Source organism: Podarcis erhardii (assembly GCF_964252035.2).
Source record: "Podarcis erhardii genome assembly, chromosome: 17".
Classification (NCBI taxonomy): domain Eukaryota; kingdom Metazoa; phylum Chordata; class Lepidosauria; order Squamata; family Lacertidae; genus Podarcis; species Podarcis erhardii.
In genome coordinates this window covers 32,601,817-32,626,350 of record NC_138515.1, presented here as the reverse complement: position 1 = coordinate 32,626,350, position 24,534 = coordinate 32,601,817, and the positions used below count along the sequence as shown (strand labels likewise).

Here is a 24,534-nt window from a genome sequence, read left to right as displayed (position 1 = left end):
CTCTGAGTATATTGCAGTATATTGCCGCATGGAGCTGGACACGGGCTCAACTCTATCCATAATCTCGGCAAGGACCTTAAGGAAACTGTGTCCTACTGGGAGTCCCAAACTCAGGCCGGCCCCATTCACCTTCCGGGACTTCCAGAAACGTAAGGTCCCCACAATGGGGGTGGGGACCTTCAGGGTGCAATACCGAGGGCGGACGCGGCAACTGGACTTGCTTGTGGTCAAGGGCCCCTACATTAGCTTACTGGGATTGGCATGGTTCATTCATTCCTCCTCACCACTATGAGCTGAATAAAGAGCATGAAATCACTTTGTGACTCTGAGTATATTGCTGTGGTTTTGATTTTTCAACTGCAAATACATGCATGTTTCGACTAATGAGGCCAAATTTGAATGGAGTCAACGTGGATTCTAAGTGAGATCCAGCTCAAATATGGTCAAGCCCAAAGTTTCACAAAATGTCAACATTTGACTGCCAGGAGCAATACATTAACAAAGCAGTAAAGATCCTTTGCAGTCTGGGGGGGGGGGTGTCAAGAAGGCAGCACACGATTCTGCATTTGGTTCTCTTTTTAATATAATCCATCTGAGTATGTGTTACAAGCAATATGTAATGTATTTGTAAAATCAGGGCTGCGTTCAACATACAAACGGAGCTGTGGAGATTCTGTAGCAGCAACAGAAGCAGCGAGGGCTTGTTCCAAGGGTAGGCTAACTATCAGACACAAGGAAGTGCTCCTGTCTTCCTGTTGCACACAGTACATGCTGTTTCCCCCCACTATGCATCAGTGGCAGCAAACCAGACTTTGTTGCACTTCCTAGTGGCACCTCCTTAAACCCAAACCACCCTCCAGGAAGAAAAAAACTTACTGCAATAGAGATATGTACATTATAGATTGTATGGTCATCTGCTAGAAAGCTTCTACGGCATCACTGAGGACGAGGAACTGTTTCTCTCCTCCTCCCTACGCAGCTTTTGGAATGGTTTTTAAAGGGGTTTTGGTTTGTGCTCTTTGCATAAACTCCCAACATTTTTCTGATGGAAATAGGGATGTCCTAAGGAAAAGCAACAAAGGTCTGTATAGTTAAAGCTATGGTTTTCCCAGTAGTGATGTGTGGAAGTGAAAGCTGGACCATCAAGAAGGCTGATCGCAGAAGAATTGATGCTTTTGAATTCTGGTGCTGGAGGAGACTCTTGAGAGTCCCATGGACTGCAAGATCAAACCTCTCCCTTTTGAAGGAAATCAGCCCTGAGTGCTCGCTGGAAGGACACATTGTGAAGCTGAGGCTGCAAGACTTTGGCCACCTCATGAGAAGAGAAGACTCCCTGGGAAAGACCCTGATGTTGGGAAAGATGGAGGGCACAAGGAGAAGGGGACGACAGAGGACGAGATGGTGGGACAGTGTTCTCGAAGCTACCAGCATGAGTTTGACCAAACTGCGGGAGGCAGTGGAAGACAGGAGTGCCTGGTGTGCTCTGGTCCAGGGGGTCACGAAGAGTCGGACACAACTAAACAACTAAACAACAACAACAAAGGAAAAGCAGGACCTTCCAGGATCAAATCGGAAACCAGGACGGCTTCTGTAAATCTGGGACTGTCCCTGGAAAATAGGGACACTTGGAGGGTCTGTCTTTGCTCCCCCCCCCCCATTTGTGTTCTACACGCACTAGAAGGACACTGTCATGATTTCTGGACTTTGCTTGTGACACAATTGCCAGAAATGTTGGCCCCTGCTGTCTCTGAAGTATAGTCACACCTGCCTTCTCCAACACTGAGGAGACCTTTCTAATAATTTTCTTAAAGGTATGAACAGGCTCCCCCCCCCCCCACTGAAGGGCTGTTCTTCCTCTCCCCCGGAAAACCCACTCAGAGCAAACTTCAGTCTGGAGGAAACCAAATTGATGTTTGCTCCAATTCAGCAGTAAAGATCAGGTTTCCCCTGGAGAAAGTGGCAGGGCAAGCACAAGTTGAGATGAGCACTGTGTTTCTTCAGCTGGTTCAAACCATAAGCAGCTACAAATATGAAGTTCTTATCCCTATTCGCACCATCTGTTTACACAGAACATATTAGGTTATTGACAATTATATGTGCATTGGGATAATAAGAATATACACACCTGTATATCAATGTATGGGTATGTAACAGTATTTTTTCACTCACTTTTTTCTCTCTTTCTTCCCACCCCCCTCACTCTCTTTTTTTATAAATGAAATTCTTCTAATAAAATGTGTGTTGTTGTGTTTTTTTGTTTTTGTTTTTAAAAAGATCTGTGGCATAGGGCACTTTTCAAAGGAATTTAAGCAGCTACAAAAAAAGGACATAAGATATAAAAGAAGAAATTAAGCAGACAGGAAATCATTTAAGAACAAATCCAGCCTGAAAGCTTTTGGTCTCTCTATTTGCTTCTCAAGAAAGCAGGTTGTGTAAAGAAACTGGCAGTGCACAGACCTTCACTCCAACCTCCCCTCTCTTCCATTTCCAGTATTTCTCTAACTAGGGTTTTCTGCTGTTGTTGGACTACAACTCCCATCATTCCTGACCACTGTCTCTGCTAGCTAGGGATGATGGGAGTTGTAGTCCAAGAACAGCTTGGGTCACACTTTGGAGAAATGCCAAGAGCCCAAAACATCAAGGAAGCCTGGTGCTTTTACAGACACGAATGCATCCTCCTGGTCTCATTCTGGCTCATGACGTTTGCGATCCAGTCCACGTAATTTGACACCTTAGTGTAGAGGCCGTAGGTGCCGCACTTTGGCCCCCAAGAAACCAGGCCAGCGACATAGTAGTGCAATTCGTCGTGGAGATATTTGACGGCAAACGCCCCTCCACTGTCTCCATCACAGCTGTCCTTCCCGTTGCCCCCTCCACAAATCATATTGTCTGTGAACACATAGGTCAAAGAATCTGCTGGGGGATCTGGTCTCACGTTTCGGCACCTGTCCATGTTAACCACAGGGATCCGGGCGTACCTAAGGTGTATCGCTGCACGTGTCTTAGGCGTCCTGCCCCAGCCAGATATGTAGCCCAGGATCCCCATCGGCAAGTCGTAGTCGGACGATGCACCAGGCAAGCAAATGGGCGAGATGGTAGGACCCATCGTCAAGGGTTTCGCCAACTTCACTAGAGCAATGTCATTGTCAAAGTTTGTCCGGGCCTGGTTGTTTGCCATTTCCAACCAGTCGGGATGGACGAACGTGGCTTCCACATCCAGTGGCCTAGCGCCTTCCATGGCATTTGATCCAATGCGAAGCATCCCTGCGTGGATGACCGGGCACCGGGTCTCATCCAGCACGTGAGCTGCAGTCAGAACCCAGCGGTCCGAAATCAGAGCCCCGCCAGCATGTGGGTATTCAAAATAGATTTGCCAAGGGAAGTTTCCTTTCTCGGCTTGATGGCCTCCAAAAATCCTCCCCGTCCCTTTAACGGGCTCAGAGGGAACTCCGCAAACTAGAGAAAGGACAGAACAACAGCAGAAATAAGAGCTTGTGAGCAGCAGGAAGACCGGATTTGCACAAATGAAATAATCAAAACCATTTATGTTCACTGACGTGAGGGAAAGCGAGCAATAACTTTAAGATAGGGGGTTCAAGTTGAATCCGGTTTTGGGGCCTCTGGGCATGCATGTGTGTGGACCTCTCCCAAAGTTTTTGCTTGCTGCAGCTTGTTAACTTTGCCCAGAAACATTAACTGGGTAGTACAGTCGTACCTTGGAAGTCAAACGGAATCCATTCCGGAAGCCTGTTCAACTTCCAAAACGTTCAGAAACCAAATCACAGCTTCTGATTGGCTGCAGGAAGCTCCTGCATCCAATTGGAAGCCGCAGAACCCGTGTCGGACATTCGGGTTCCAAAGAACAATTGCAAACCAGAACACTCACTTCCGAGTTTGCGGCATTTGGGAGCCAAAACTTTTGACTTGCAAGGCATTTGGGATCCAAGGTACGACTGTATTGAGAATGAAGCCTGCTATACGCATCTCTATGGGCTATACACATATCTATGTGCATGGCCATGGGGAGCAGCTCCCCCCCATTCAAGTAATTAAATAAAAAATACTTAACTCGAAGTAGAAATAACCAGAATATTTGAAATTGAAATATTCAATTTAACTGAGGTCACTTGGATGATGTTGTGGTGCATTCTCCCCACTCCCCCCTCAAACTTTTTTATTGATTTTCCAAATAAAATTAAACAAACAAACAAACAAACAAACAAACATAAATCTCAACCATATTTAAACCTAATTTGTTGTGGTGCATTCTAGCGACGCAACTGGCAACCCGACTGAGTGATAGGCATGGCTTCTGCAAACTGACCAATCGTGTGGCAGGTAGCTTGGTTCTGGAACAGGACAGGTGGGTACCCTGTCCGTCCCTCCAACATAAATCCTGACTATGCCCATGCATGTATCCCCATTCTGAGATTTGCTTGCTTGCTTTATTTATTTAAAAGACTTACTGCTTTTCAGGGAAATTGCTTCACAAAGAATTATACAATCAGCGATGTGCATGAAGAACAATAAATAAATGGCCCATTAAAAATAGCCCAATAGGTATCAGTTGCGGGTACGCAGGAGGGGGTGTTTTGTTCTTCAGAACCTGCAGGAGCCCACCAGAACCAAGCCCCATCACTGCTGAATGTACACAGCAGACAGACTAGGGCTAGGTGCAAACTATTAGAAACTAGCTGCAGGTTCGGCTCCTGTGCCTCTTCTTCTACTGTGGGTGTTATGTACTGAGTTGAATAGGATCCAAATTGCAGCAGTCTGATTGGTCCTAGAACAATAGGATTCAGAATGCAGCAGTCTGATTGGTCCTAGAACAGTAGGATCCAGAATGCAGCAGTCTGACTGGTCCGCAGGAGCCACCCAATCCAATTCCAGGTGGAAGTGAATCCGCAACCTGTTTGGCCTACAGGAGAATCCTGGAACTGGCCAGTCACGTGGGGCCCATTGTGTAAATAATGTATATAAAGCAGACATTTCGGGGGAACTTCCATTGCTCACTACTATGAGCTGAATAAAAGCATGAAATCCACACACGACTCTGAATATATTTCAGTGGGTCTATGCTCTCTTTCCTTTTCCTAACCCCCCAAGATGGCTGTGCTCAACAACGTGATCAGCAAAAAGGGACTCTTGAAACATGGAACATTGTTGCTTCCTGCAGGACTGGTGTTTTGCGGAAACATCTAAGAGGAGAGCAGGTTTTAAAGCTCTGGTTTTCAACCATCTCGAATCACTGAGGCAATTCAAGAACATGTCCCAGCAGAGGAAGCAAGAATTTTAAAATATTGGCAGGCTCTTCTGTAAACTAGACAATGTGGTGGACTCTTGTCACAGCACTTTGACCACAATATCCACATTTAGAAATAGAGGGCTATATACCGTACCTGGGACACAAACTGGAATCTCCGTTTTCTCATCTTCATCCACCCATTTCCCACTGGCTGAACACCTATAAAGTCCTTTCAGAATAAAAGAATACATAGAAACTATTCAGTTGTTCGTTTTTAATCTGTGTTTCATACCCAAATGCAGGCGAGATCAGAAAACAGATTGCAGGCCATTGGTGGCCCTTTGGCCAATTTCTAGCAAGCCATGTAGTGTCTTCTTGTCCGTGGGATTCCTGTAAATAATGCTGGCTCCAGATCTGATCCAGCAAAGCACTTCTAATGTGCTTAACCAAGAATGGATACACTGGGTCGCTTAACACAGATTAGCTATGCTTTAACTCCGTGTTTCCCAAACTTGGGTCTCCAGCTGTTTTTTCAGACTACAATTCCCATCATCCCTGACCACTGGTCTTGATAGCTAGGGTTGATGGGAGTTGTAGTCCAAAACCAGCTGGAATAAAATGAGCGGCAATGCCTTGAGGAGTGCCTGAGCTCTCATCGAGTTTGGAGGAGGCATAAGTGGAGAGAAGGAGCGATGGTGGGTGGGAGCAGGGCATGACACATTCTTAATTTGACGCAGGTGGTGAAATGAGATTGACTGCCCCTGGGCACACAGTGTGTGTGTGGGGGGGGGAAGTAGTCCAGTTGCATGAGTGGACCTTGTTCCACACACCCCTGTGCCTCTTAGTAGGGACGCGGGTGGTGCTGTGGTCCAAACCACTGAGCCTCTTGGGCTTGCCAATCGGAAGGTCGGTGGTTTGAATCCCCGTGACGAAGTGAGCGCCTGTTGCTCTGTCCCAGCTCCTGCCAACCTAGCAGTTCGAAAGCACGCCAGTGCAAGTAGATAAATAGGTACCGCTGTGGCAGGAAGGTAAACAGTGTTTCCGTGTGCTCTGATTTCTGTCACAGTGTTCCATTGCGCCAGAAGCTGGCCACATGACCCAGAAAGCTGTCTGCGGACAAACACTGGCTCCCTCAGCCAGTGCAACCCCATTGTTGCCTTTGACTGGACCCCATTCAGGGGTCCTTTACCTTTTTACTTTTTATGCCTCTTAGCACTACGCTACAACCCACCCATTGCATCACCTCTGCGCAAGCTTTGTGCATGAAAGCAATGAGAATGAATGCTCAAAAAAGAGGTTGCCTGGAGGAGCCAAGGAACGGCCACCTTGGCTACAGCACACTTTGAGTCACATCAGCTGAAGAAGGTGGAAGCAGAAACATTCTGCAGGAAGAGCTTCACATCCCCGTCTCCTTGTTCATCTCAACTTTGTTCTTTGTTTGTCTCTCTCTCACACACATGCACACACCGTACATTTTAACTGTGCCTTGGAAGGAATCGTTTCAGTGTTTACGACTCATTAAATTCTACACTGACTCTGCCTATAAGAAGAAAGCAGCCACTTTTGACGGTGTTGCTTTAGTGGAAGCAAAGCGAGTGAAAACACACTAACAAGTTTCACAACGATACTGGGATGAAGGGTAAGTGAAAGACTCTTGGAATGAGTTTGTCGTAACATTGCCACCTCTAATTCTGTCATCATAAACTGAGTACAATGACACTCTTTTAAAGCTCTGAATCAGATGCTTGGTTCTGAAAAGGATGGGACACATCATTACCTTTGCCCTGCATTGTATAAAACTTCTCGTTGCATGAATAGCTGATCGTGTCTTGATACTCCGTGTTGTCCTCGGCTCCTGACAGGTAAGTGACTTTCCCATTTTCAAGGTGCTCAGGCTCACCACAATTTACAGCTGCAGGGGGGGGGGAGATGGGATGTTAGACAAGAATCTTCACTCTGCTGCCACCTGCCACCTCATCTTGGACAACCCATATTCTGTCAGGCCTGAACATACTTTCCATTTCTTCTTTTCGTATGTATGGTGCCAACCTTTTTGGACTAGGGGGCACACCTCAAATTTTGAGAAATTGGTGAGGGTGTCGTTCGCAAGAGGGCTGCCACGGAGGGGGTGTGGCATAACCCAAAATCAGAGAGGCAATGACCGGTGACAACCTTAGGCTTAGCATGGGAAGTTGGTTATGTCCTGCTGCTCCTGATTATGGTCCCTCAGTACCAGGAAAAATATTGTTACAGAAGTTGGGCACCCCACCCCCCCATCTGCCAGGGGGCTTGTGCTCCTTTGGATAATTAACTCCACACAGTGGAGACTGTCATCGCTTTAAAGTAATACAGTGGTACCTCAGGTTACATGCGCTTCAGGTTACAGACTCCGCTAACCCAGAAATATTACCTCGGGTTAAGAACTTTGCTTCAGGATGAGAGCAGAAATTGTGCTCCGGCGGCGCAGCGGCAGCAGGAGGCCCCATTAGCTAAAGTGGTGCTTCAGGTTAAGAACAGTTTCAGGTTAAGAACGGACCTCTGGAACGAATTAAGTACTTAACCCGAGGTACCACTGTATGGTTTATTCACCTATTTACACCTTCAGTCTGCATGGAGTCCAGATTGTACAGCATGGTCATTTCAAGAGGGGCTTGTCTCCCACAGCAGTGGGAGGTCCAAGGCACCTCTCTCAGGCCAGCCTTCAGCCAGCCTGCCCAAGATGGATCCCAGTCCTTCTTCCTCCTTCTCCTTCCCAGCAACCCCTGCTCAAGACTCTCTTTTTCCTGTCACCCCACACCTAGTTACCCTGGCAACCTTCCCAACCCCCCCTCTCTGTTCACACCTCAGGACAAGTGGGGAGGACAGTTCTCTTGCATTGCCAATGACCCTCTATTGTTTCTTAATGGTCCTAGCTTGGCCAGGTCATTTTGCACAGGCTAGCCCAGGAATTCCTCTGCAGCTGGTATTTCTCCCTTCACATTACAAATAATCAAAATCCTACCATTTATTAATTTCTAGGGTTTAGCCCCTGCCCCCCAAAAATCTAGAACAATATACAAGCTATAGAAATCACTTATCTATACATTTGGTCCCACAGCTTTCTTTCTAGGGTGACTAAATACTCCCCCCGCAAATGAGAGCTCAAAGTTTGGGGCACCTGACCAGGGGAACCACTGAAAGCCTTCATGGGTGCCAGTCTTTAACTTCCAAGTTATCCCTTCCTATTTCCATCTCCTTCCAGGACCATTGCCTAGAACTGGAATGGCATAAATGCCCTCTCCATTGAAAAGTCTCTCATTTATCTTGGGTAATCCAGACAATGGTGTTTAAGCTTAACTGTACTGAGGACCAGTGCTTTTTTCCTTTAAAAATGTTTAGGGGTACTCTCATTTTGACTCAAGAAAACCACCATTTTATAGTTCAAATCGGGGGAAATTAATACAGTAAATGGACAAAAGTACAAAGATTCACAAAATGTTTAGGGGTATGTGTCCCTCTGCGTCCCCCCGCCCCAGAAAAGAGCACCGCTGAGGACCACTATTTTGGTTGCCTTATTACTTTGTGAATCACTGTATTTTCTTACCTTACACAGCCACCACAAAGGGGAACAATCATTCTGTGTGGCTGCTGTCCAGCTCAGCTATGAAGAGAGCTATGAAGAGAGCTGGAAGTTTCTTTGTGATTACTCACACTGCTGAAGAAGCAAGCTGCTTTCCAGTTTAAATTTAGAAGTGGCTTGCCTCTTCAGCATCTTGTCAAAACTTCAGAAAGCCTCCTGCTTCTCAAGTATTCTTCTCTGTTATGATCCCTGTGGTCTCAAGACCAGTTGAAAGTATGTTATGGACCACCAATATAGGAAGCCAAGCACTTACGGACACATTCGAGATCAGAGTTGCTCCACTCGCCGTTGCTTTGACAGACAGAGTAGAAGGATGTGAGACTGCCTTTTGACTGACGGGAACAGAATTGAGAGATACTGGAGTTAATTCATTGGTTGAGAAATGTATCAGAATGACATACACACTGCTCTCTCTCCCTTGTTACATGAGGGGAGTCTTGGGCCCTTGTGTAAAGTGAGAAGATATATGGAGAGGATGCAAAAAAGCTGTTTAAGGAGGTGGAACATTTGCACTAAGCAAGACTGCTGGCATTTCATCTCCAAGCTTACCGCTTGCATTTAAAAGCATGGGGCTAAACAGAGTTTAAATCCCATCTTGAACAGTTTGATTGCAAGTGTAGGAACTAGCCATTAGGCTGGTCTCCCCCTTTTGTTATCCAGTTTATCAAAGAAACAGGCTACAGACTGAAAATGAAGTTTAAAGCATGTATTTTTCTCACAGTCAAGCATTTGTCCATAGCAGCAACAGCAGTAAAAATAAAGGCACGTAAAATACTTGTGTTTACAGCAAAAAAAAGCTTCAGGCAAGTGCCTGATGCTGGAGCAAGCGGACAGATGTCCATATACATGGCTGGTGGAAGAGAGAGAGACAAAACAGGAAATACTTCTTTGCTTCTTCCTTCCCAGGAGAGGATGGGAAATGACATCATACAGAGCCTTCTCTACCAATTACATTTCTATGGCCTGAGTCTGCCTATCAGCAATGCAGCTCTATGGTCTTAACCCCTTCACTTGCTAACTAGCAAAACTTTGTGTTGTTAGATTTGACTACATATCTGCCACACTCAGGGCCTTAGAAAGGGACCTAAGTGTAGGTTTCAGGAGCACAGTGACTGATCCTGCAGCTGAAGCATCATATCTGGCCAGCTTAAGAGCCAGGGCGTACCTCTGTAGCTATTAGCTTTCTAGGAACTGAGGTTTCAAGATGGGGGGATATATCCTGAGGACTCTGCTGATCATCTGAAGATTTCTGTGGCAGAAGTATCTCCTTGGGGTTCAAAGGAGGAGATGCAGGTTCTGGTGACTTCAGCATCACATGCAACACACCTGGAGTAGATTCATCTCCTCCTCCTCCTCCTCCTGATTTTGCCAGAGGGCTGTGTCTCTCAGGATTCCTGGTCTGTGGCCATAGCACCAATTGTCAAGTACTGAGGGGGAGTGAAGGGTGGCTGGTGACATGTCAACAGCCCTGTAGATCAGACAATGGCTGCCGGCTCTTTGCGCTGCTAATACTGCTGGCCACAGGAGGCTGATATAATAGCCCACAATCCACCTGGCCTGGAACGTCTGGTGATATGGGAAGACCAATCTGGTGCCACCAGCAAGTATAAAGACTCTTATTGTGGGAAGCTTGTCCCTGAAGGAGGCCACCCAGCTCTCATTTGGTTAATCAAGCCCCTGCCTGGTCCCAGATTGTTCCTAAAGGTAAAGGTAAAGGGACCCCTGACCATTAGGTCCAGTCGTGACTGACTCTGGGGTTGCGGCGCTCATCTCGCTTTATTGGCCGAGGGAGCCGGCGTACAGTTTCCGGGTCATGTGGCCAGCATGACTAAGCCGCTTCTGGCGAACCAGAGCAGCGCATGGTAACGCCGTTTACCTTCCCGCCAGAGTGGTACCTATTTATCTACTTGCACTTTGATGTGCTTTCGAACTGCTAGGTTGGCAGGAGCAGGGACCGAGAAACGGGAGATCACCCCGTCGCGGGGATTTGAACCGCTGACCTTCTGATCGGCAAGTCCTAAGCTCTGTGGTTTAACCCACAGCACCACCCGCATCCCGAAGATTGTTCCTAGGTAGTTGTTTATTCAGCCAGCCAATCTGCCTGAAGCTTGCATTTCAGAAGACCTGGCTGCCCACTGGTCTGGGCCCCTGACATCAGTGCATAAAGAATCCTCTCTCACTGCTATGTTGAGATGGAGAAGAGGCGCAATGGATATCAGCGTAGAACTAGCAGCAATGTACTGTTCATGTCAAGGGGATTCTCAGAGCCTATCTGACCTTGGTGGGCACGGACTTACCAGTACAATCTCATAGCCTTTGATACAGGTCACCTTCACTGAATCCTTAAAGACGTAACGTTCTCTCATGGGTTCCATATTGGAATGCGGAATGACAGTTTCTTTGCAGGGCATTGCTTTGCAAATGGAGAGGGGGGGGAAAGGAAACCAGTCAACAATCACTGAATCACCTGGCACATGCTCTCTCTCACATGCACATGCCCCTTGTCATTTTCTGTCCCCAGCAGTCACAGCCAAGTCAACAGAAGCCATGCTTTTATTTAATGCAACTTCCTCTGAGCCTCTTCGACTCTCAACCGCATCAACAAGAGGAAGAAGTAGAGGTTGGCGCCCATTGACAGGCACAGACACGTGATTCCAGTATTGCCCCCCTCCCTCCTCCCTGTTGAGTTCTACAAAGGCAGCACCAAGACTCAGAAGGAGAAAAGCTATCTGCCTTTTCTGTGGGATCTGGCATAGGACCATGACATGACGGGCAGTGCCTCCCTTGCCCTAATGGACCAGGTTCCACTGATGAGGAAGAACGGATTGGTTCACCCTGTCTCCTGAGAACTAGCAGCTGTAGCCTGCAGGGCCTTCAGCTAGAACCCTTGTTCCCCTTTCAATTTTCCCATTGCCCACTAGAGATCAGGAGATTTCTCAGATTTCTATGGGTTTTACAGAGGTGGATTTAGGGTGACTGGTTGGTGGAGCCTCGGGGTTGCTGCAGGGGCCACTGCAACTATGGTGTAGAGTGAAAGGCAAGAGGAGGTGGAATTTTGGCTCTGTATAGGGTGCCACTGAAATTCAAGACCCCAAGGTCCCCATTGGGTTTTCCTTCTTTCCCTGCTTCCAGTTCTGGTGGGGCTCATCCCTAGCCAGGAAGCCACTTGTCAACACACCAGCCAACCCCTTAGATGTTCTGCCAGCAGTGCACCAGATTTGCTAGTCTTAGCTATACCCAAATACCCATTCACAATTTGGGTGAATAAAAGGTAAAGGTAAAGGTACCCCTGCCCGTACGGGCCAGTCTTGACAGACTCTGGGGTTGGTGCGCCCATCTCACTCAAGAGGCCGGGGGCCAGCGCTGTCCGAAGACACTTCCGGGTCACGTGGCCAGCGTGACAAAGCTGCATCTGGCGAGCCAGCGCAGCACACGGAAACGCCGTTTACCTTCCCGCCAGTAAGCGGTCCCTATTTATCTACTTGCACCCGGGGGTGCTTTCGAACTGCTGGGTTGGCAGGCGCTGGGACCGAGCAGCGGGAGCGCACCCCGCCGCGGGGATTCGAACCGCCGACCTTTCGATCGGCAAGCCCTAGACACTGAGGCTTTTACCCACAGCGCCACCTGCGTCTCTATTTGGGTGCATAGCAAACCTCAAGTGTTCTCTCCTGCAGCAATTCACCCCAAGAACAACTGCTCTCAGAAACAGCGGCCATTCTGCTTGAATGGCATTCCTTGTCTGCAGTTGTTTTCTCCTGCACTAGACTTCCAACTCAAGGTGCACCTTTGCTACTTGCAAGCACATGCCCATTCTCCTAAGAACGACACATATCTCTGTCCCAGAGTGCTCACGAGTCTGCCCCACAGGTTTGCTCTCATGGGATATCTACTCACGATCCCCAAAGTAGCGGATTTTCCAGCCTCTGCCTTGCTCTGACTGGTCTGTTTGGAAGAAAATGTCAAGTATATTGCTTCTAGTCTTGATTTCTGGAGGGCCAGGGAATGTGTTGCCACAGTAGGGGCCAAATTGCTGGTCGCCTGCTGAGAACTGCAAGAAGAACGAAACAGATTGGGGGGGGAGGGAAATAGAGGAAGACAAAAGAGGCATATTTGGCAGGAAATGCATCTAAAAGAAATACACTCAAGATTTGGAGAGGAGAAGGTGTATGGGAAGCAGAAATTTGGTACTTGAGGGATTAAGGATAAAGAGGGGAGGGGGAGGGAGGGAAGGAAGGGGAATAAAAGATCAGGCTAAGTTCAAATTGAAAGCCAGGTGGAATAGCTCTGTCTTACAGGCCCTGTGGAAGGAAGTTAAATCCTGCAGGGCCCTGGTCTCATGGGACAGAGCATTCCACCAGGTCGGAGCCATCCCTGAGAAGGCCCTGGCCCTGGTAGAGGATAATCTGACTTCCTTAGGGCCCAGGACCTCTAAACTATGATTATTCATGGACCTTAAGGTCCTCTGCGGGGCAGACCATAAGAGTGTGTGTACCTATGCAGTCCTCTCTTTCCCATGTCCTGGGGTTTTCCCCCTTTTAGTTTACTAAGCTGGTGCGCAAACAACAGTGTGGTGCTGCAAAGGCAAGCAGGAGTAAGGGGCGGACACCGTGCCCCAAACCAGGCCTCCTGCTCCTGCCCAAGTGTGCCACAACCCCCAACGGCAAATGTCACCCGTGGGACTCCGGTCTGCCATTTGGCTTCTAGGGATACAAAGCTAAGATGTATTCAGAACAGGAGCAAAGACACCCCTCTCTTTATCTAAGCCACCACATACTCTCAAGGAGTCAGGGCAGTTTCCTTCCGAGTCAGCCGGCTCGATGTCGAAGTCTTTCTTGCCAATGGTCAAGACCACGCGGTATCCTGGCTCCAGGGTGACACGGTAATCGCAGTGCGAGTTCTCAGGGTACAGGCTGGGGTAGTTGGGGCTGGTGATCTCCCCGGACAAGTCAGTGTACACATTCCCAGTGCAGTTCACTAGAGTTTAGGGAAGAGAAACAGTCAGGAGATCCGTAACAAAGTGAGATTACCATATTTTTCGCTCTATAAGATGCACCAGACCATAAGATGCACCTAGTTTTTGGAGGAGGAAAACAAGAAAAAAAATATTCTGAATCCCAGAAGCCAGAACAGCAAGAGGGATTGCTGCACAGTGAATGACTCCCAGGCTGCACACCTGGTCCTTCAGGGGCTCAGTTCCCCATTCAGGACCGGGGAGTCCTCCACACCTGCCCGTCTCCTGTTCCCCAAAAACAGTACTTCTGTCTTGTCAGGATTCAGCCTCAAAATGATGTCATGCTGCCCAGTATTACCTGTTATGATATGCTGGGGTTTCTGGCTTAATGGGCTTTAGCATGCATGAGCAGTGAATGAGCATGAATGAGCATGAATGAGCAGTGTGCTGCTGCACATTGCACAATTGCTTCCATGGACCAAGCAGGAGAAACAAACCAAGAAGTCTTGGCTTCTTGCAGCCTTCGAACCAGGCACCATGGTTTGAATGTGGTTTGTTGCTGCCTAAGAAGCCACTTTCGGTAATTTGCTAGCCATCATGCCTTGCAAGGGAGACTTGGATCAAGTGTACTGGGAAGCCAAAGATTTCTCCTGCTTGTGCCAGGCGAGGAGCGACGTTGGGATGACTGAGCAACATGCGCCCGCATGCTGTGATAAGAAAAAAAAATCTAGCTCAATAGTACATGTAAGCAAAGCCAACTTTTCTTTTCTACTGTATTGAGTTTCTGTGATAGGTTGTCGCTTTTAAAATGTGACTTATTCTTTTGTGATTTTAAAAATCTTAATAAGAAATAAGAAACAAAAATATATATTCAAGTGAATTAGTGCCAAGAATTTGTACATGCCTATCTTGACTGTGTTTCCACTGGGCTTGGCAAAGTCACACCAGAAATTCCTTGACTCCGTTTTCTATGCCCTCACTTAGTCTCCCACAGTTTAGCAACATATTTCTAAGATTCAAGGGCTCAGATCTAAGTTCTGAATCCTGAATGACGTCTATGCAGGCTGCATCTCGCTGCACCCTTGGCCAGCTGTATGACACATTATCTAAACATCCTTCAGCCGCTTTTTGTAAAAAGCCAAACCCGTTTTTCAGATTCCTCATTCTAAGTCTCCTTCCATTACATCAAGGGGGGGGCGGGTCTTAGCTCCCAGTGTTTGGGATGATTTAATTATATTTCTTTATTATGCAATGCTAGTTTCTTTTCCTTTCCTTGTGAGCAACCACAGTTTCTTGTCATTTATCAGCCTCCGTGGATGTTCAAAAGCTGCAAACCCTTTAAAGTGCAATGTTTCTCTCAAAGAAATTTGGGCACTGTACAGTCATACCTCGGGTTACAGACACTTAAGGGTGCGTATTTTTGGGTTGTGCACCGTGCCGAACCCGGAAGTACCAGAACGGGTTATGTCCGGGTTTCGGTGCTTGCACATGTGTAAAAACACTAAATCGCGCTTTGCGCATGTGCAGAAGCACTGAATCATGACCCGCGCATGCGCAGACGCGGCGCTACGGGTTGCGAACGTGACTCCCACACGGATCACGTTTGCAACCCGAGTGTCCACTGTATTTTACTCCTCACGGGGTTACAATTCCTAGCAACCCGTAACAAGCTACAGTACCCAGAATTCTTTGAGGGTGTGTGTGCTTTGAATGTACTTTAAAGGTATAGTGTGTAAACAGCCACAGTTCCACGGGAGACTGCTGAAGTTCTTCCCATTTCAAGTACCGTATCAGCAGTGGGGATAAGGACTGTGGTTGCTGGAGCAGTAGCAACCAGGCTCCTACCTCCACATGTCTTCAGATCCTCATGCAAGAAATATTCAGGTGGGCAAGAGCAATAGTAGCCACCAATATAGTTGTTGCAGTAATGGCTGCAGGCCTCTTCCACAAAATCTGTGCATTCATCCACATCTGCAAGAAGTGAACAGAGATGGAGGTAAGAATGTGTGTGGAATATCATAAAAGGCAGAAAGCAAAAGAGACAGTGGGATAAACCCTGTGCTGGTTAAGGGAGAAGAGATCCTTCATTTAAGGTAGAGTCCCAATTACCGTATTTTTCGCTCTATAACACGCTCCAGACCATAACACACACGTAGTTTTTAGAGGAGGGAAACAAGAAAAAAAAATATTCTAAACGAAACAGTGGATGTATGATTTTTGTGGTTCATGCTGTGGCCACAGACATGTGATCTGACAGTGAGTTTGGAGTAGCCCAATGCAAAAATCCTGAGGATCCATGTGGATCCATGCTTTGTAACCACGTTTTTGCACCACTGCGACCCCAGGCAACAGTGGGTGCATGATTTTTTTGGTGCAAGATGTAGCCATGGACATGCTATGTGATCTGATGGTGAATTTGGGGTGACCCAGTGCAAAAATCCCGAGGATCCATGTGGATCCGTGCTTTGTAACCACGTTTTAAGTGGGGAGGGAAGGAAAAGCACTCAAGGGACAAGGAGTACGCATGGGGTATGTGGAGAAGGATGCTGCTAATAATGCTATTTAGCCAGCTGAGTGGGGAGGAGAAAGAGACAGAGAGCCTGCTTGCTTTAAAGGAGCCAACCGGACAGGAGCCACTTACACTCGTGTAAGCGGCTCCTCTCCTCTCCCGCTTTGCTCCTTTAAAGCAAGCAGGCTCTCTGCCCCTCTCTCCTCCTCACTCAGCGACTCTTCTCCCGCTTTGCTGTTTCAAAGTGAGCCACGGAGGAGGGAAGGAAGGGGAACCATGGATCCTCTGCTCATGACTGCAGCAGATCCCCCCCGCCACCCGTTGGCATTCGCTCCATAACACGCACAGACATTTCCCCTTACTTTCTAGGAGGAAAAAAGTGAGTGTTATGGTGCAAAAAATACGGTATACCTTCTTTCTTGCAACCCTCACACAGCCTTATTGGAACACCCAGATTCAGGTAGGCCCTGCCACTTCTGATAAATTTCCACTTGCCTTCCTCTCAGGGTTGGGAGCCTGACCCCCCAAGTGCTTAAAAGACAGTCATCTCTTATGGGATCCAAAACAGATCTGTAAGCAGCCTTGAGTGTCGTAAGGGGGAAAGGTGGGGCAGAAATAAATAACTTTTATTTGGGCACTACAATTTAAGAAGGAGGTTGACAAGCTGGAGCATGTGCAGAGGAGGGCAACCAAGATGATCCAGGGTCTGGAAACCAAGCCTAATGAGGAGCGGTTGAGGGAGCTGGGTATGTTTAGCATGGAAAAGAGGAGACTGAGAGGAGAAAGGATAGTCATCTTCAAATATCTCAAGGGCTGCCAGATGGAGGATGGAACAAGCTTGTTTTCTCCTGCTCTGGGGGTTAGGACTTGAATCAATGACTTCAAGTTATCACCCAGGGTGACTATTGGGACGTTTGTGGTCTTTTATGCACACAACCATCAGGCCATTTCAGACCACATGTGAGAGTTCCTCAGAAACACCTCCATTCTTGGTCAACTCCTAGTTCTGCATCCTAAGCAATCTATGTACTAAATATGCAGATGCCTTAGATGATGGCTTAAGCTGTTATGATATCCTTGCTATAATTCCTAAACAATTTCCATAACCAGTGTTCTTAATACTCTGCCCTTCTACTTAGCTGGGGGGTAGGGAGAGATATTTAATCTTGAAGTGGGCCCTTGAGCCTTGCTAAGAATCTGGCTTGTCCATTCAGTGGAATCTGAACGGGTTCCTCCTATAGCCATCCCAAAGCATTGCTGGGAGGAATACTATATCTACAAAGGGTTTCGTACACCAGGATGAGAGAAACCAGGGCTTACCCTCTGCAATGTAATAGGCAGCGAAGCCAGTGAATCGCTCTTCATTGGAAAAGTCAGACTGAAAGGTGACTGTCAACGTGTTATATGGAACATGGAATTCTTCCAGGACAGGAGAGCCAGGAGTCCGGCTCTTCTTCTGCCCACAGAACTGACCCTCAATGTGGTTACCAATCAGGACCTAAAAGTGACAGACACACAAGACAAGTCTCTCTTAGCTTCTGCTTATAGAAATAGATTGTAAAGGTAAAGGTACCCCTGACTGTTAGGTCCAGTCGTGGCCGACTCTGGGGTTGCGCGCTCATCTCGCTCTATAGGCCGAGGGAGCCGACATACAGCTTCCGGGTCATGTGGCCAGCATGACTAAGCCGCTTCTGGCGAACCAGAGCAGCGCAGGGAAACGCCGTTTACCTTCCCGCCAGAGTGGTACCTATTCATCTACTTGCACTGGCGTGCTTTCGAACTGCTAGGTTGGCAGGAGCTGGGACCGAACAACAGGAGCTCACTCCGTAACGCGGATTTGGACTGCCAACCTTCTGATCAGCAAGCCCAAGAGGCTCAGTGTTTTAGACACATCGGTTCAGCACCAGCACACACCCCAATGCTCTGTATCTATCTGCCCCAGCAGTGGAATGGGGCCCCTGTACCTTCACGGAGTCATACTGGCAGTTTTGAGACGGCTCTATGTCCAGGTGGGTGAAGTAAAGATGGATGCCGTAACCAGGAGGCACGCTGATTTCCCAGGATTCCAGAGCATTGTTGGGATATGCCTGAGGATAGTTTGGAGACAGGATTTCCCCGTACATGGAAGCTGCCTCAGTGCAAGCCAAGAGGAAGCAGGAAACAAAGCCCCTAAACAGGAGAAAGGAATATTGATAGGTAAAGGTAAAGGGACCCCTGACCACTAGGTCCAGTCATGACCGACTCTGGGGTTGCGGCGCTCATCTCGCTTTATTGGCCGAGGGAGCCGGCGTACAGCTTCCGGGTCATGTGACCAGCATGACTAAGCCGCTTCTGGCAAACCAGAGCAGCACATGGAAATGCCATTTACCTTCCCGCCGGAGCAGTACCTATTTATCTACCTGCACTTTGACATGCTTTCGAACTGCTAGGTTGGCAGGAGCTGGGACCAAGCAACGGGAGCTCACCCCGTCACAGGGATTCGAACCGCCGACCTTCTGATCAGCAAGTCCTAGGCACAGTGCCACCCGCATCCCACTAAATAGGAGAAAGGAATATTGATAGTGGCTACCAATTCTACTCTCTGCCCCATCTACCTATGACCCAAGGGATGGAAGAGTTAAGTCAATTTGATTCAGCACCCCTAAGCAGCACAGGGTTGCCTCTACTATCTAGGGAGTAGGTGGTAAAGTTGCATTGCTAAAAACACAACTGAGGGAATTTGGTTCCTAGATTTGAGGTCAGCAATGGGGGCCACTGAGGAAGATGCTTTTCTCTGATGGGTAGTATTTAGACCTGTAATGATCCTGTAGCAAACGAGGAGTGTGGACAAGAAGCATCTTCGGCAACTATTACAGTGGAACCTTGGTTTTTGAGCATCTCAGAAGCCAAACGTTTCAGAAGCCAAATGCCAAAAACCTGCTTCCATTTTCAAACACACCTTGGAAGTCAAATGGCTTCCACTGCATGTTTTTATTTTTTTCTCAATGGATTGTGCCGGCCGCCCATTGCTCCTCGGTTTTCAAATGTTTCGGAAGTCGAAGGGTCTTCCGGAATGGATTACGTTCAAAAACTGAGGTTCCACTGTAGAACAAAGCCACAAACTCTTGTGGGGAGAGGGGTGTGTGCCTTGCCTGCCTCCCCCAACCCCTTCTTCAGCAAAAGTAGTTGCTGGCCAGAGTCTCACCTTATTAGTTCATATATTCAATAACTTACCAAGTCTGCAAGAGCTCCATCTTGGCCTTCTTCCTCAAATCCACTGTGGTTGGACTTCAGATTTAGACAAACAAAGCACGCTGGCTTGTTTGTCTTCTTCCCCTGAAGCAGGCCTGGTTGGTGGGCAGAGAAATGGAGTTAAAACCCAGCTCACGGAAGCCATAGGAATGCAGCCCCTACTAACTTTTAGCAAGGGAAACTGATTCCTAGAGTAGCACAGAGTGCAACATGATGCACACTTGCCCACAAAGTGGCAACGGGTCATTAGTGGAAGGGAAAGAAATCTGGAACAACATATAGAAAGATGGAATACTGACAAATGTCAGATGTCTTCATTCCTGAGACAGTGTTATTGCTTAGAAGTGATTCAATTGTCTTGCACTCAGACGTGAGTCTATTGCCCATTATTACCTTGATGGTGGTGATGACTGCAGAGAAGACCACTGTCCCCAGAAGCAGCCAAGCCACCAGCCCAGGGAATCTCTGTTTCATTTGCAGGAAGAGAGGGTGGGAGAAGTTAGCGATTTTTACACAGTACAAGACACTGAGCCAAGCGGCAAACCAAATTTCAGTAGTATTAACAAAAAACCACGAGGCATTATATACGGTGCTTAGGTCCTTATTCTGAAGAGTGTCCTTGAAAAAGAGGGTAAGAATTGCAAACTGTATCACAACGGCAAGAAATGCAAATCTGAACAAGCTAAGACAATTCAGGATGATGTCAGCTGGGGATAGTTTTCTGCTTCGAAACCAGTCAATGCAGTTAACGATAGCAATAAATCCATTTCCTGCCAATCCTGTGAGGGTCACAACCACCAGAAGAATGAAGCAGAACAATTCAGATAAATTAGGCATATTTCTGAGCGTGAAGGAGAATGTCAACTCTGTTGTAATGTGTAATATTTGCACCATCTGCTGCCACCACCGCACTTTATGTATATGTGTTGTGTGGAGCACAATAGCTCTGCCTTTTATCTAGAACAGAAAAGGTTTTAGAGAGCTGAGGAGTTATTTTCATTTGTTGATTCTGTTCTGATGCAAATCAACCATGGAAGGATTCTATTACTAAATCGATATTGCCTCTTCTGATGTCATGTGTGCAAATTCCACAGACATTTTGATTAATGTATTAGAATCTGGCTTAACAAAGTGATATATATATAGAGAGAGAGAGAGAGAGAGAAGATTTGTTGATTTTGATTAATCTTTGTCCACCAACATTGCTATTATTCTTATTAATAAATTTGAAAACATGTGTCTTTATCAGATGGGTATTTGTTCTAATTAGCTGGGTAATAGAAGTGGACCAAACTGCGGGAGGCAGTGGAAGACAGGAGTGCCTGGCGTGCTCTGGTTCATGGGGTCACGAAGAGTCGGACACGACTAAACGACCAAACAACAACAATTGAAGTGGGGTGTTAGAGAAATGATTATTAATAATGATAATAATAATAATTTTTTATTTATATCCCGCCCTCACCAGCCAAAGCCGGGCTCAGAGCAGCTAACAAGAGTAAAAGTAATACAGCATTCTAAAATCAATTCATTCTAAAATTAATTCAAAATCAAATTAATGGCAAGCATTGGGCTAGAGTTCTGTGAGGATTACCAAAGAAGGGGGTCAGGCTGTGCCTTAGCCAAAGGCCTGGTGTCGCAGCTCTGTCCTGCAGGCCCTGCGGAAAGATGTCAAGTCCCGCACGGCCCTAGTCTCTTGTGACAGTGTTCCACCAGATCAGAGCCACAACTGAAAAAGCCCTGGCTCTGGGTGAGGCTAGCCTAACCTCTCTGTGGCCCGGGACCTCCAAGATGTTTTTATTTGAAGAGCATAAGGTCCTCCGTGGGACATATCAGGAGAGGCGGTCCCGTAGAGCTATTATGCAGACCAATAGATTGGCATTCCATAAAAAGGCAGAAGTTAGAAGAATTAAAAACCAGGAAGCTGATTGTGTACATTCAAATATTTTGTGATAATTATAAGTCACTTGAAAGTATCAAATAGGCTTAGGATTAGAATAAGAAATAATTCTAAACCATTATGGATTTAGACTATAAAGAAAAGAGAAGAAGATAGTAAATTGAAGTAGTTAATTTTATTAGAAAGATGATTTTGGAGAACTGTTACAAGGTGATACAAAGAAATGTGGAAAATCAATAAAAAATTTGGAAAAAATAATAATGCCAAATTATAATACAATTACTAATACCAATAATTCAAATACCAAATGATATAATTTAGGTGGCCTCCCGCATGCTAGAATTGATGGTTTGATGATTTTCTTTAATTCTGCCTTCCAAAATGTTATTAATTTCAATTACATTCCAATCACAATAATAATCATATATACAACTACTGCAGTACTGTAATAATAGCTTCTATTCATGTTGATACATTAAATGATTTATGAAACTACAAGTGAGGCACTCAAACTATATCCTTGTTCTTCCTGTGTGTGACAATTATTCTGTCCATGATGTTTCTTCCTGTCCTTGTAAAATGTTATGTCTATCTTTCCCCAGTTGTTCTCCCTCATGCCTTGGGTGGAGCTAATATCCCATTGTTGTTTCAGAAATTTCTCCATTGTTCCGTCCCGTGCTTCGTTGTTGTGCAAATATGACAACAGCTGCAAAAATCACACTGTCCCAGTAATGAACCTTATCAGTTCCTTGGCAAGTTTGCAGATTCCTTTCATCCTTCCGTCCGGCTGGAGATAACTGAGCGGTTGTACTTCCAATTAAATATATTCCAAGTCCTTTTAACATTATTCAGTTCATTCCGTAAATAATAAAGGATGGGGAAGAGTCAGCTCTAAGGTTCCATCGCAAACCTCTTGCAACGTAGAGCTTCCCCCCCTTTTCCTTGTTTTTTTTTTTTTTTACACACACAGTTCCATTTAATGTTATATTCCATATCTACAATCCAGTTTCATCCCTCCTCACCTGCACATATACAATCTGAATGAGCATTCAAGGGAGGGTTGCCAAATTCATAAACGAAGAGAAGAAAACTTCATATAAAGAAGCCGTAGGCTCGCTTCTCCCCATCGCCTTTTGTACTGAATGATGTATTCTCTCAAGTTCAGACCTTAAAGACCTTGCAGCTGGTTCAGTTCCGCAGTTTATGAGCTCATCTCTTCTCACATGTGCATGTCCATTAGTCCAAATTAAGCTCTAATTAACAGGAGAACCTCTGTTTCTTAATGGTGGCGTAGGAGGATTAACAGCAGGCAAAGTGCTTTTGCACTCAGTGCCTCTGTGTCTCCCACAATCCATGCTGGAGCGAGAGCCAGGTACCAAGACAAGCCAAGTACCAAGACTAGCCCGTTCCCCCATCTCTGGTTTTCAGCCATTAAGAAAAAAACAACATCTTCAGAGCTCTGATTAACCATATACCAGCCACCTCACAATGTTGTGTAAATAATGTGGAGGAAGTTAATATGGATATCTGAAAGGAAACACAGAACTAATAAGGAACCTACATTGGTAGAACACTTGCTTTTCAGTTTTGACATGATAGTGCAGTCATTTATTCGATATTTCATTCAGTATTTTAGTTGATGTAGCATCTTGATTGATTCCTGTTTCAGTTTGGGATTCATGAAGATCAGGATAATGGCATGCTCAGAGGAATATGCAGCAATCACATTAAAAAGAATTAAATGCACCCCATTGTCGTTAATGCCCTTCCAAAACAAAACTATTGACAAGATTTCCACAAAAACGTTAGTTACATAGAGAACGGAGAAAGAAGCCAGAGCTTTGATGGCATTCAGGTGAGCTTCTGTGCTGACATCCCTTGCGCTGTTTTGTAACAGATTTTTGTGCCTCCACAGAGAAGTTAGTAATAAAATGGATGAGAACAAAAATATCATGAGAGGAAGGAAATTCGGGGAAAAATATAGTAGGCTAAGAAATTTACAGGAACTGGTCGTGTTAATTGCTGAGTCATTGTTATTGTTTAGATGTGATTCAAATGGATTACATTTAGACAAAATGATACTGCCTGTTATTGCTACAGTGGTGGTGATTGCAGAGAAGACCACTGTCCCCAGAAGCAGCCAAGGCACCAGCCCAGGGAATCTCAGCTTTATTTGCAGGAAGAGAGGGTGGGAGAAGTTAGCGATTTTTACACAGTACAAAACACTGAGCCAAGAGGCAAACCAAAGGCTAGGCGTATTAAGAAATAGCCACAAGGCATTGTATGCAATATATACATTCATTTTCTGATAGGTGTCCACGAAAAAGACGTTTATTATTGCAATCTGTATCAAAACGGCATGAAATGGAAATCTGAACAAACCAAGCAAACTCAGGATCATGTCAACCGGGGATAGTTTTCGGCTTCTATGCCAGTCAATGCAGTTAACGATAGCAATGAATCCATTTCCCACCATTCCTGTGAGGGTTTCGATCACCAGAAGAATGAAACAAAACGATTCAAATAAGGTAGGCATCTTTCTGAGCCTGAAATAGAAGCGTTTCTTCCAATGTAATGTGTAATATTAGTACAGGCTGCTGCTGCTGCTGCTCTTTATATTACCAGTGGAGAACAGAATACTTCTGCCTACTTTCCAGAATAGAGAAACTTGCAGGGAGAGGAGTGAGCTATTTTCATTTGTTGATTCTGTTTGCATGCAAATCACATCTGGAAAGATTCCATTACTAAATCTATATCATATATTCTGCTGCCATTTTTGCAAATTCGACAGTGGTGCTAAATATCATCTTTGCATCTGGCTTGACAAACAGTGATACATGATTCTTTTAGGATTTGTTTATCTTGATTAATGTTTGTTCACCAGTATGATTATTTTTAATCCATATGTAAACAGAGATTTCTATCAAATGATTTCATAAATTTATTGTGTTTGTGAGGGACGTTGTTCTAATCGGTCAGAGAAATAAAGTAAGGTGTTTACTTGTGCAGGCCAATAGAAGATTTTTTTAAAAGAATTTATTCATTGTTTTCTATGTTCTTGCCCCTCTTTAAGCAATCAATG

The 24,534-nt window shown here is 46.0% G+C and overlaps 1 protein-coding gene and 1 long non-coding RNA gene across 2 annotated transcripts in view; both read right to left on the bottom strand.

The window, feature by feature from the left end:
- Positions 1 to 558: 558 nt before the first annotated feature.
- Positions 559 to 24,534, bottom strand: part of LOC309332632 — a 69,866-nt gene continuing 45,890 nt past the window's right edge. Inside the window, exon 2 of the long non-coding RNA XR_014152266.1 lies at positions 559 to 1,237. This is a non-coding gene — a long non-coding RNA (uncharacterized lncRNA). The remainder of the gene's footprint in view (positions 1,238 to 24,534) is intronic.
- C1S (complement C1s) lies at positions 2,368 to 19,685 on the bottom strand. Its single transcript, XM_081845094.1, has 11 exons — positions 19,538 to 19,685; positions 18,289 to 18,493; positions 17,645 to 17,822; positions 15,661 to 15,786; positions 13,639 to 13,838; positions 12,759 to 12,912; positions 11,162 to 11,277; positions 9,118 to 9,196; positions 7,023 to 7,157; positions 5,400 to 5,474; positions 2,368 to 3,456 (listed from the first exon to the last, which is right to left on the bottom strand). The coding sequence occupies exons 1-11, from the start codon at positions 19,555 to 19,557 to the stop codon at positions 2,657 to 2,659; spliced, it is 2,088 nt and encodes a 695-aa protein (XP_081701220.1). The 5' UTR covers positions 19,558 to 19,685; the 3' UTR covers positions 2,368 to 2,656.

Bases quoted from the DNA above. Each gene is read 5' to 3' on its own strand.
- C1S (XM_081845094.1), bottom strand. From the start codon at position 19,557: ATGGAGCTCTTGCAGACTTG. The intron at 15,787-17,644 runs GTAAGCCCTGGT...CACTTCTTGCAG, and splicing joins TGCCTATTACATTGCAGAGG to ATGTGGATGAATGCACAGAT. The intron at 12,913-13,638 runs GTATGTGGTGGC...TTCTTCTTGCAG, and splicing joins ACTGCCCTGACTCCTTGAGA to TTCTCAGCAGGCGACCAGCA.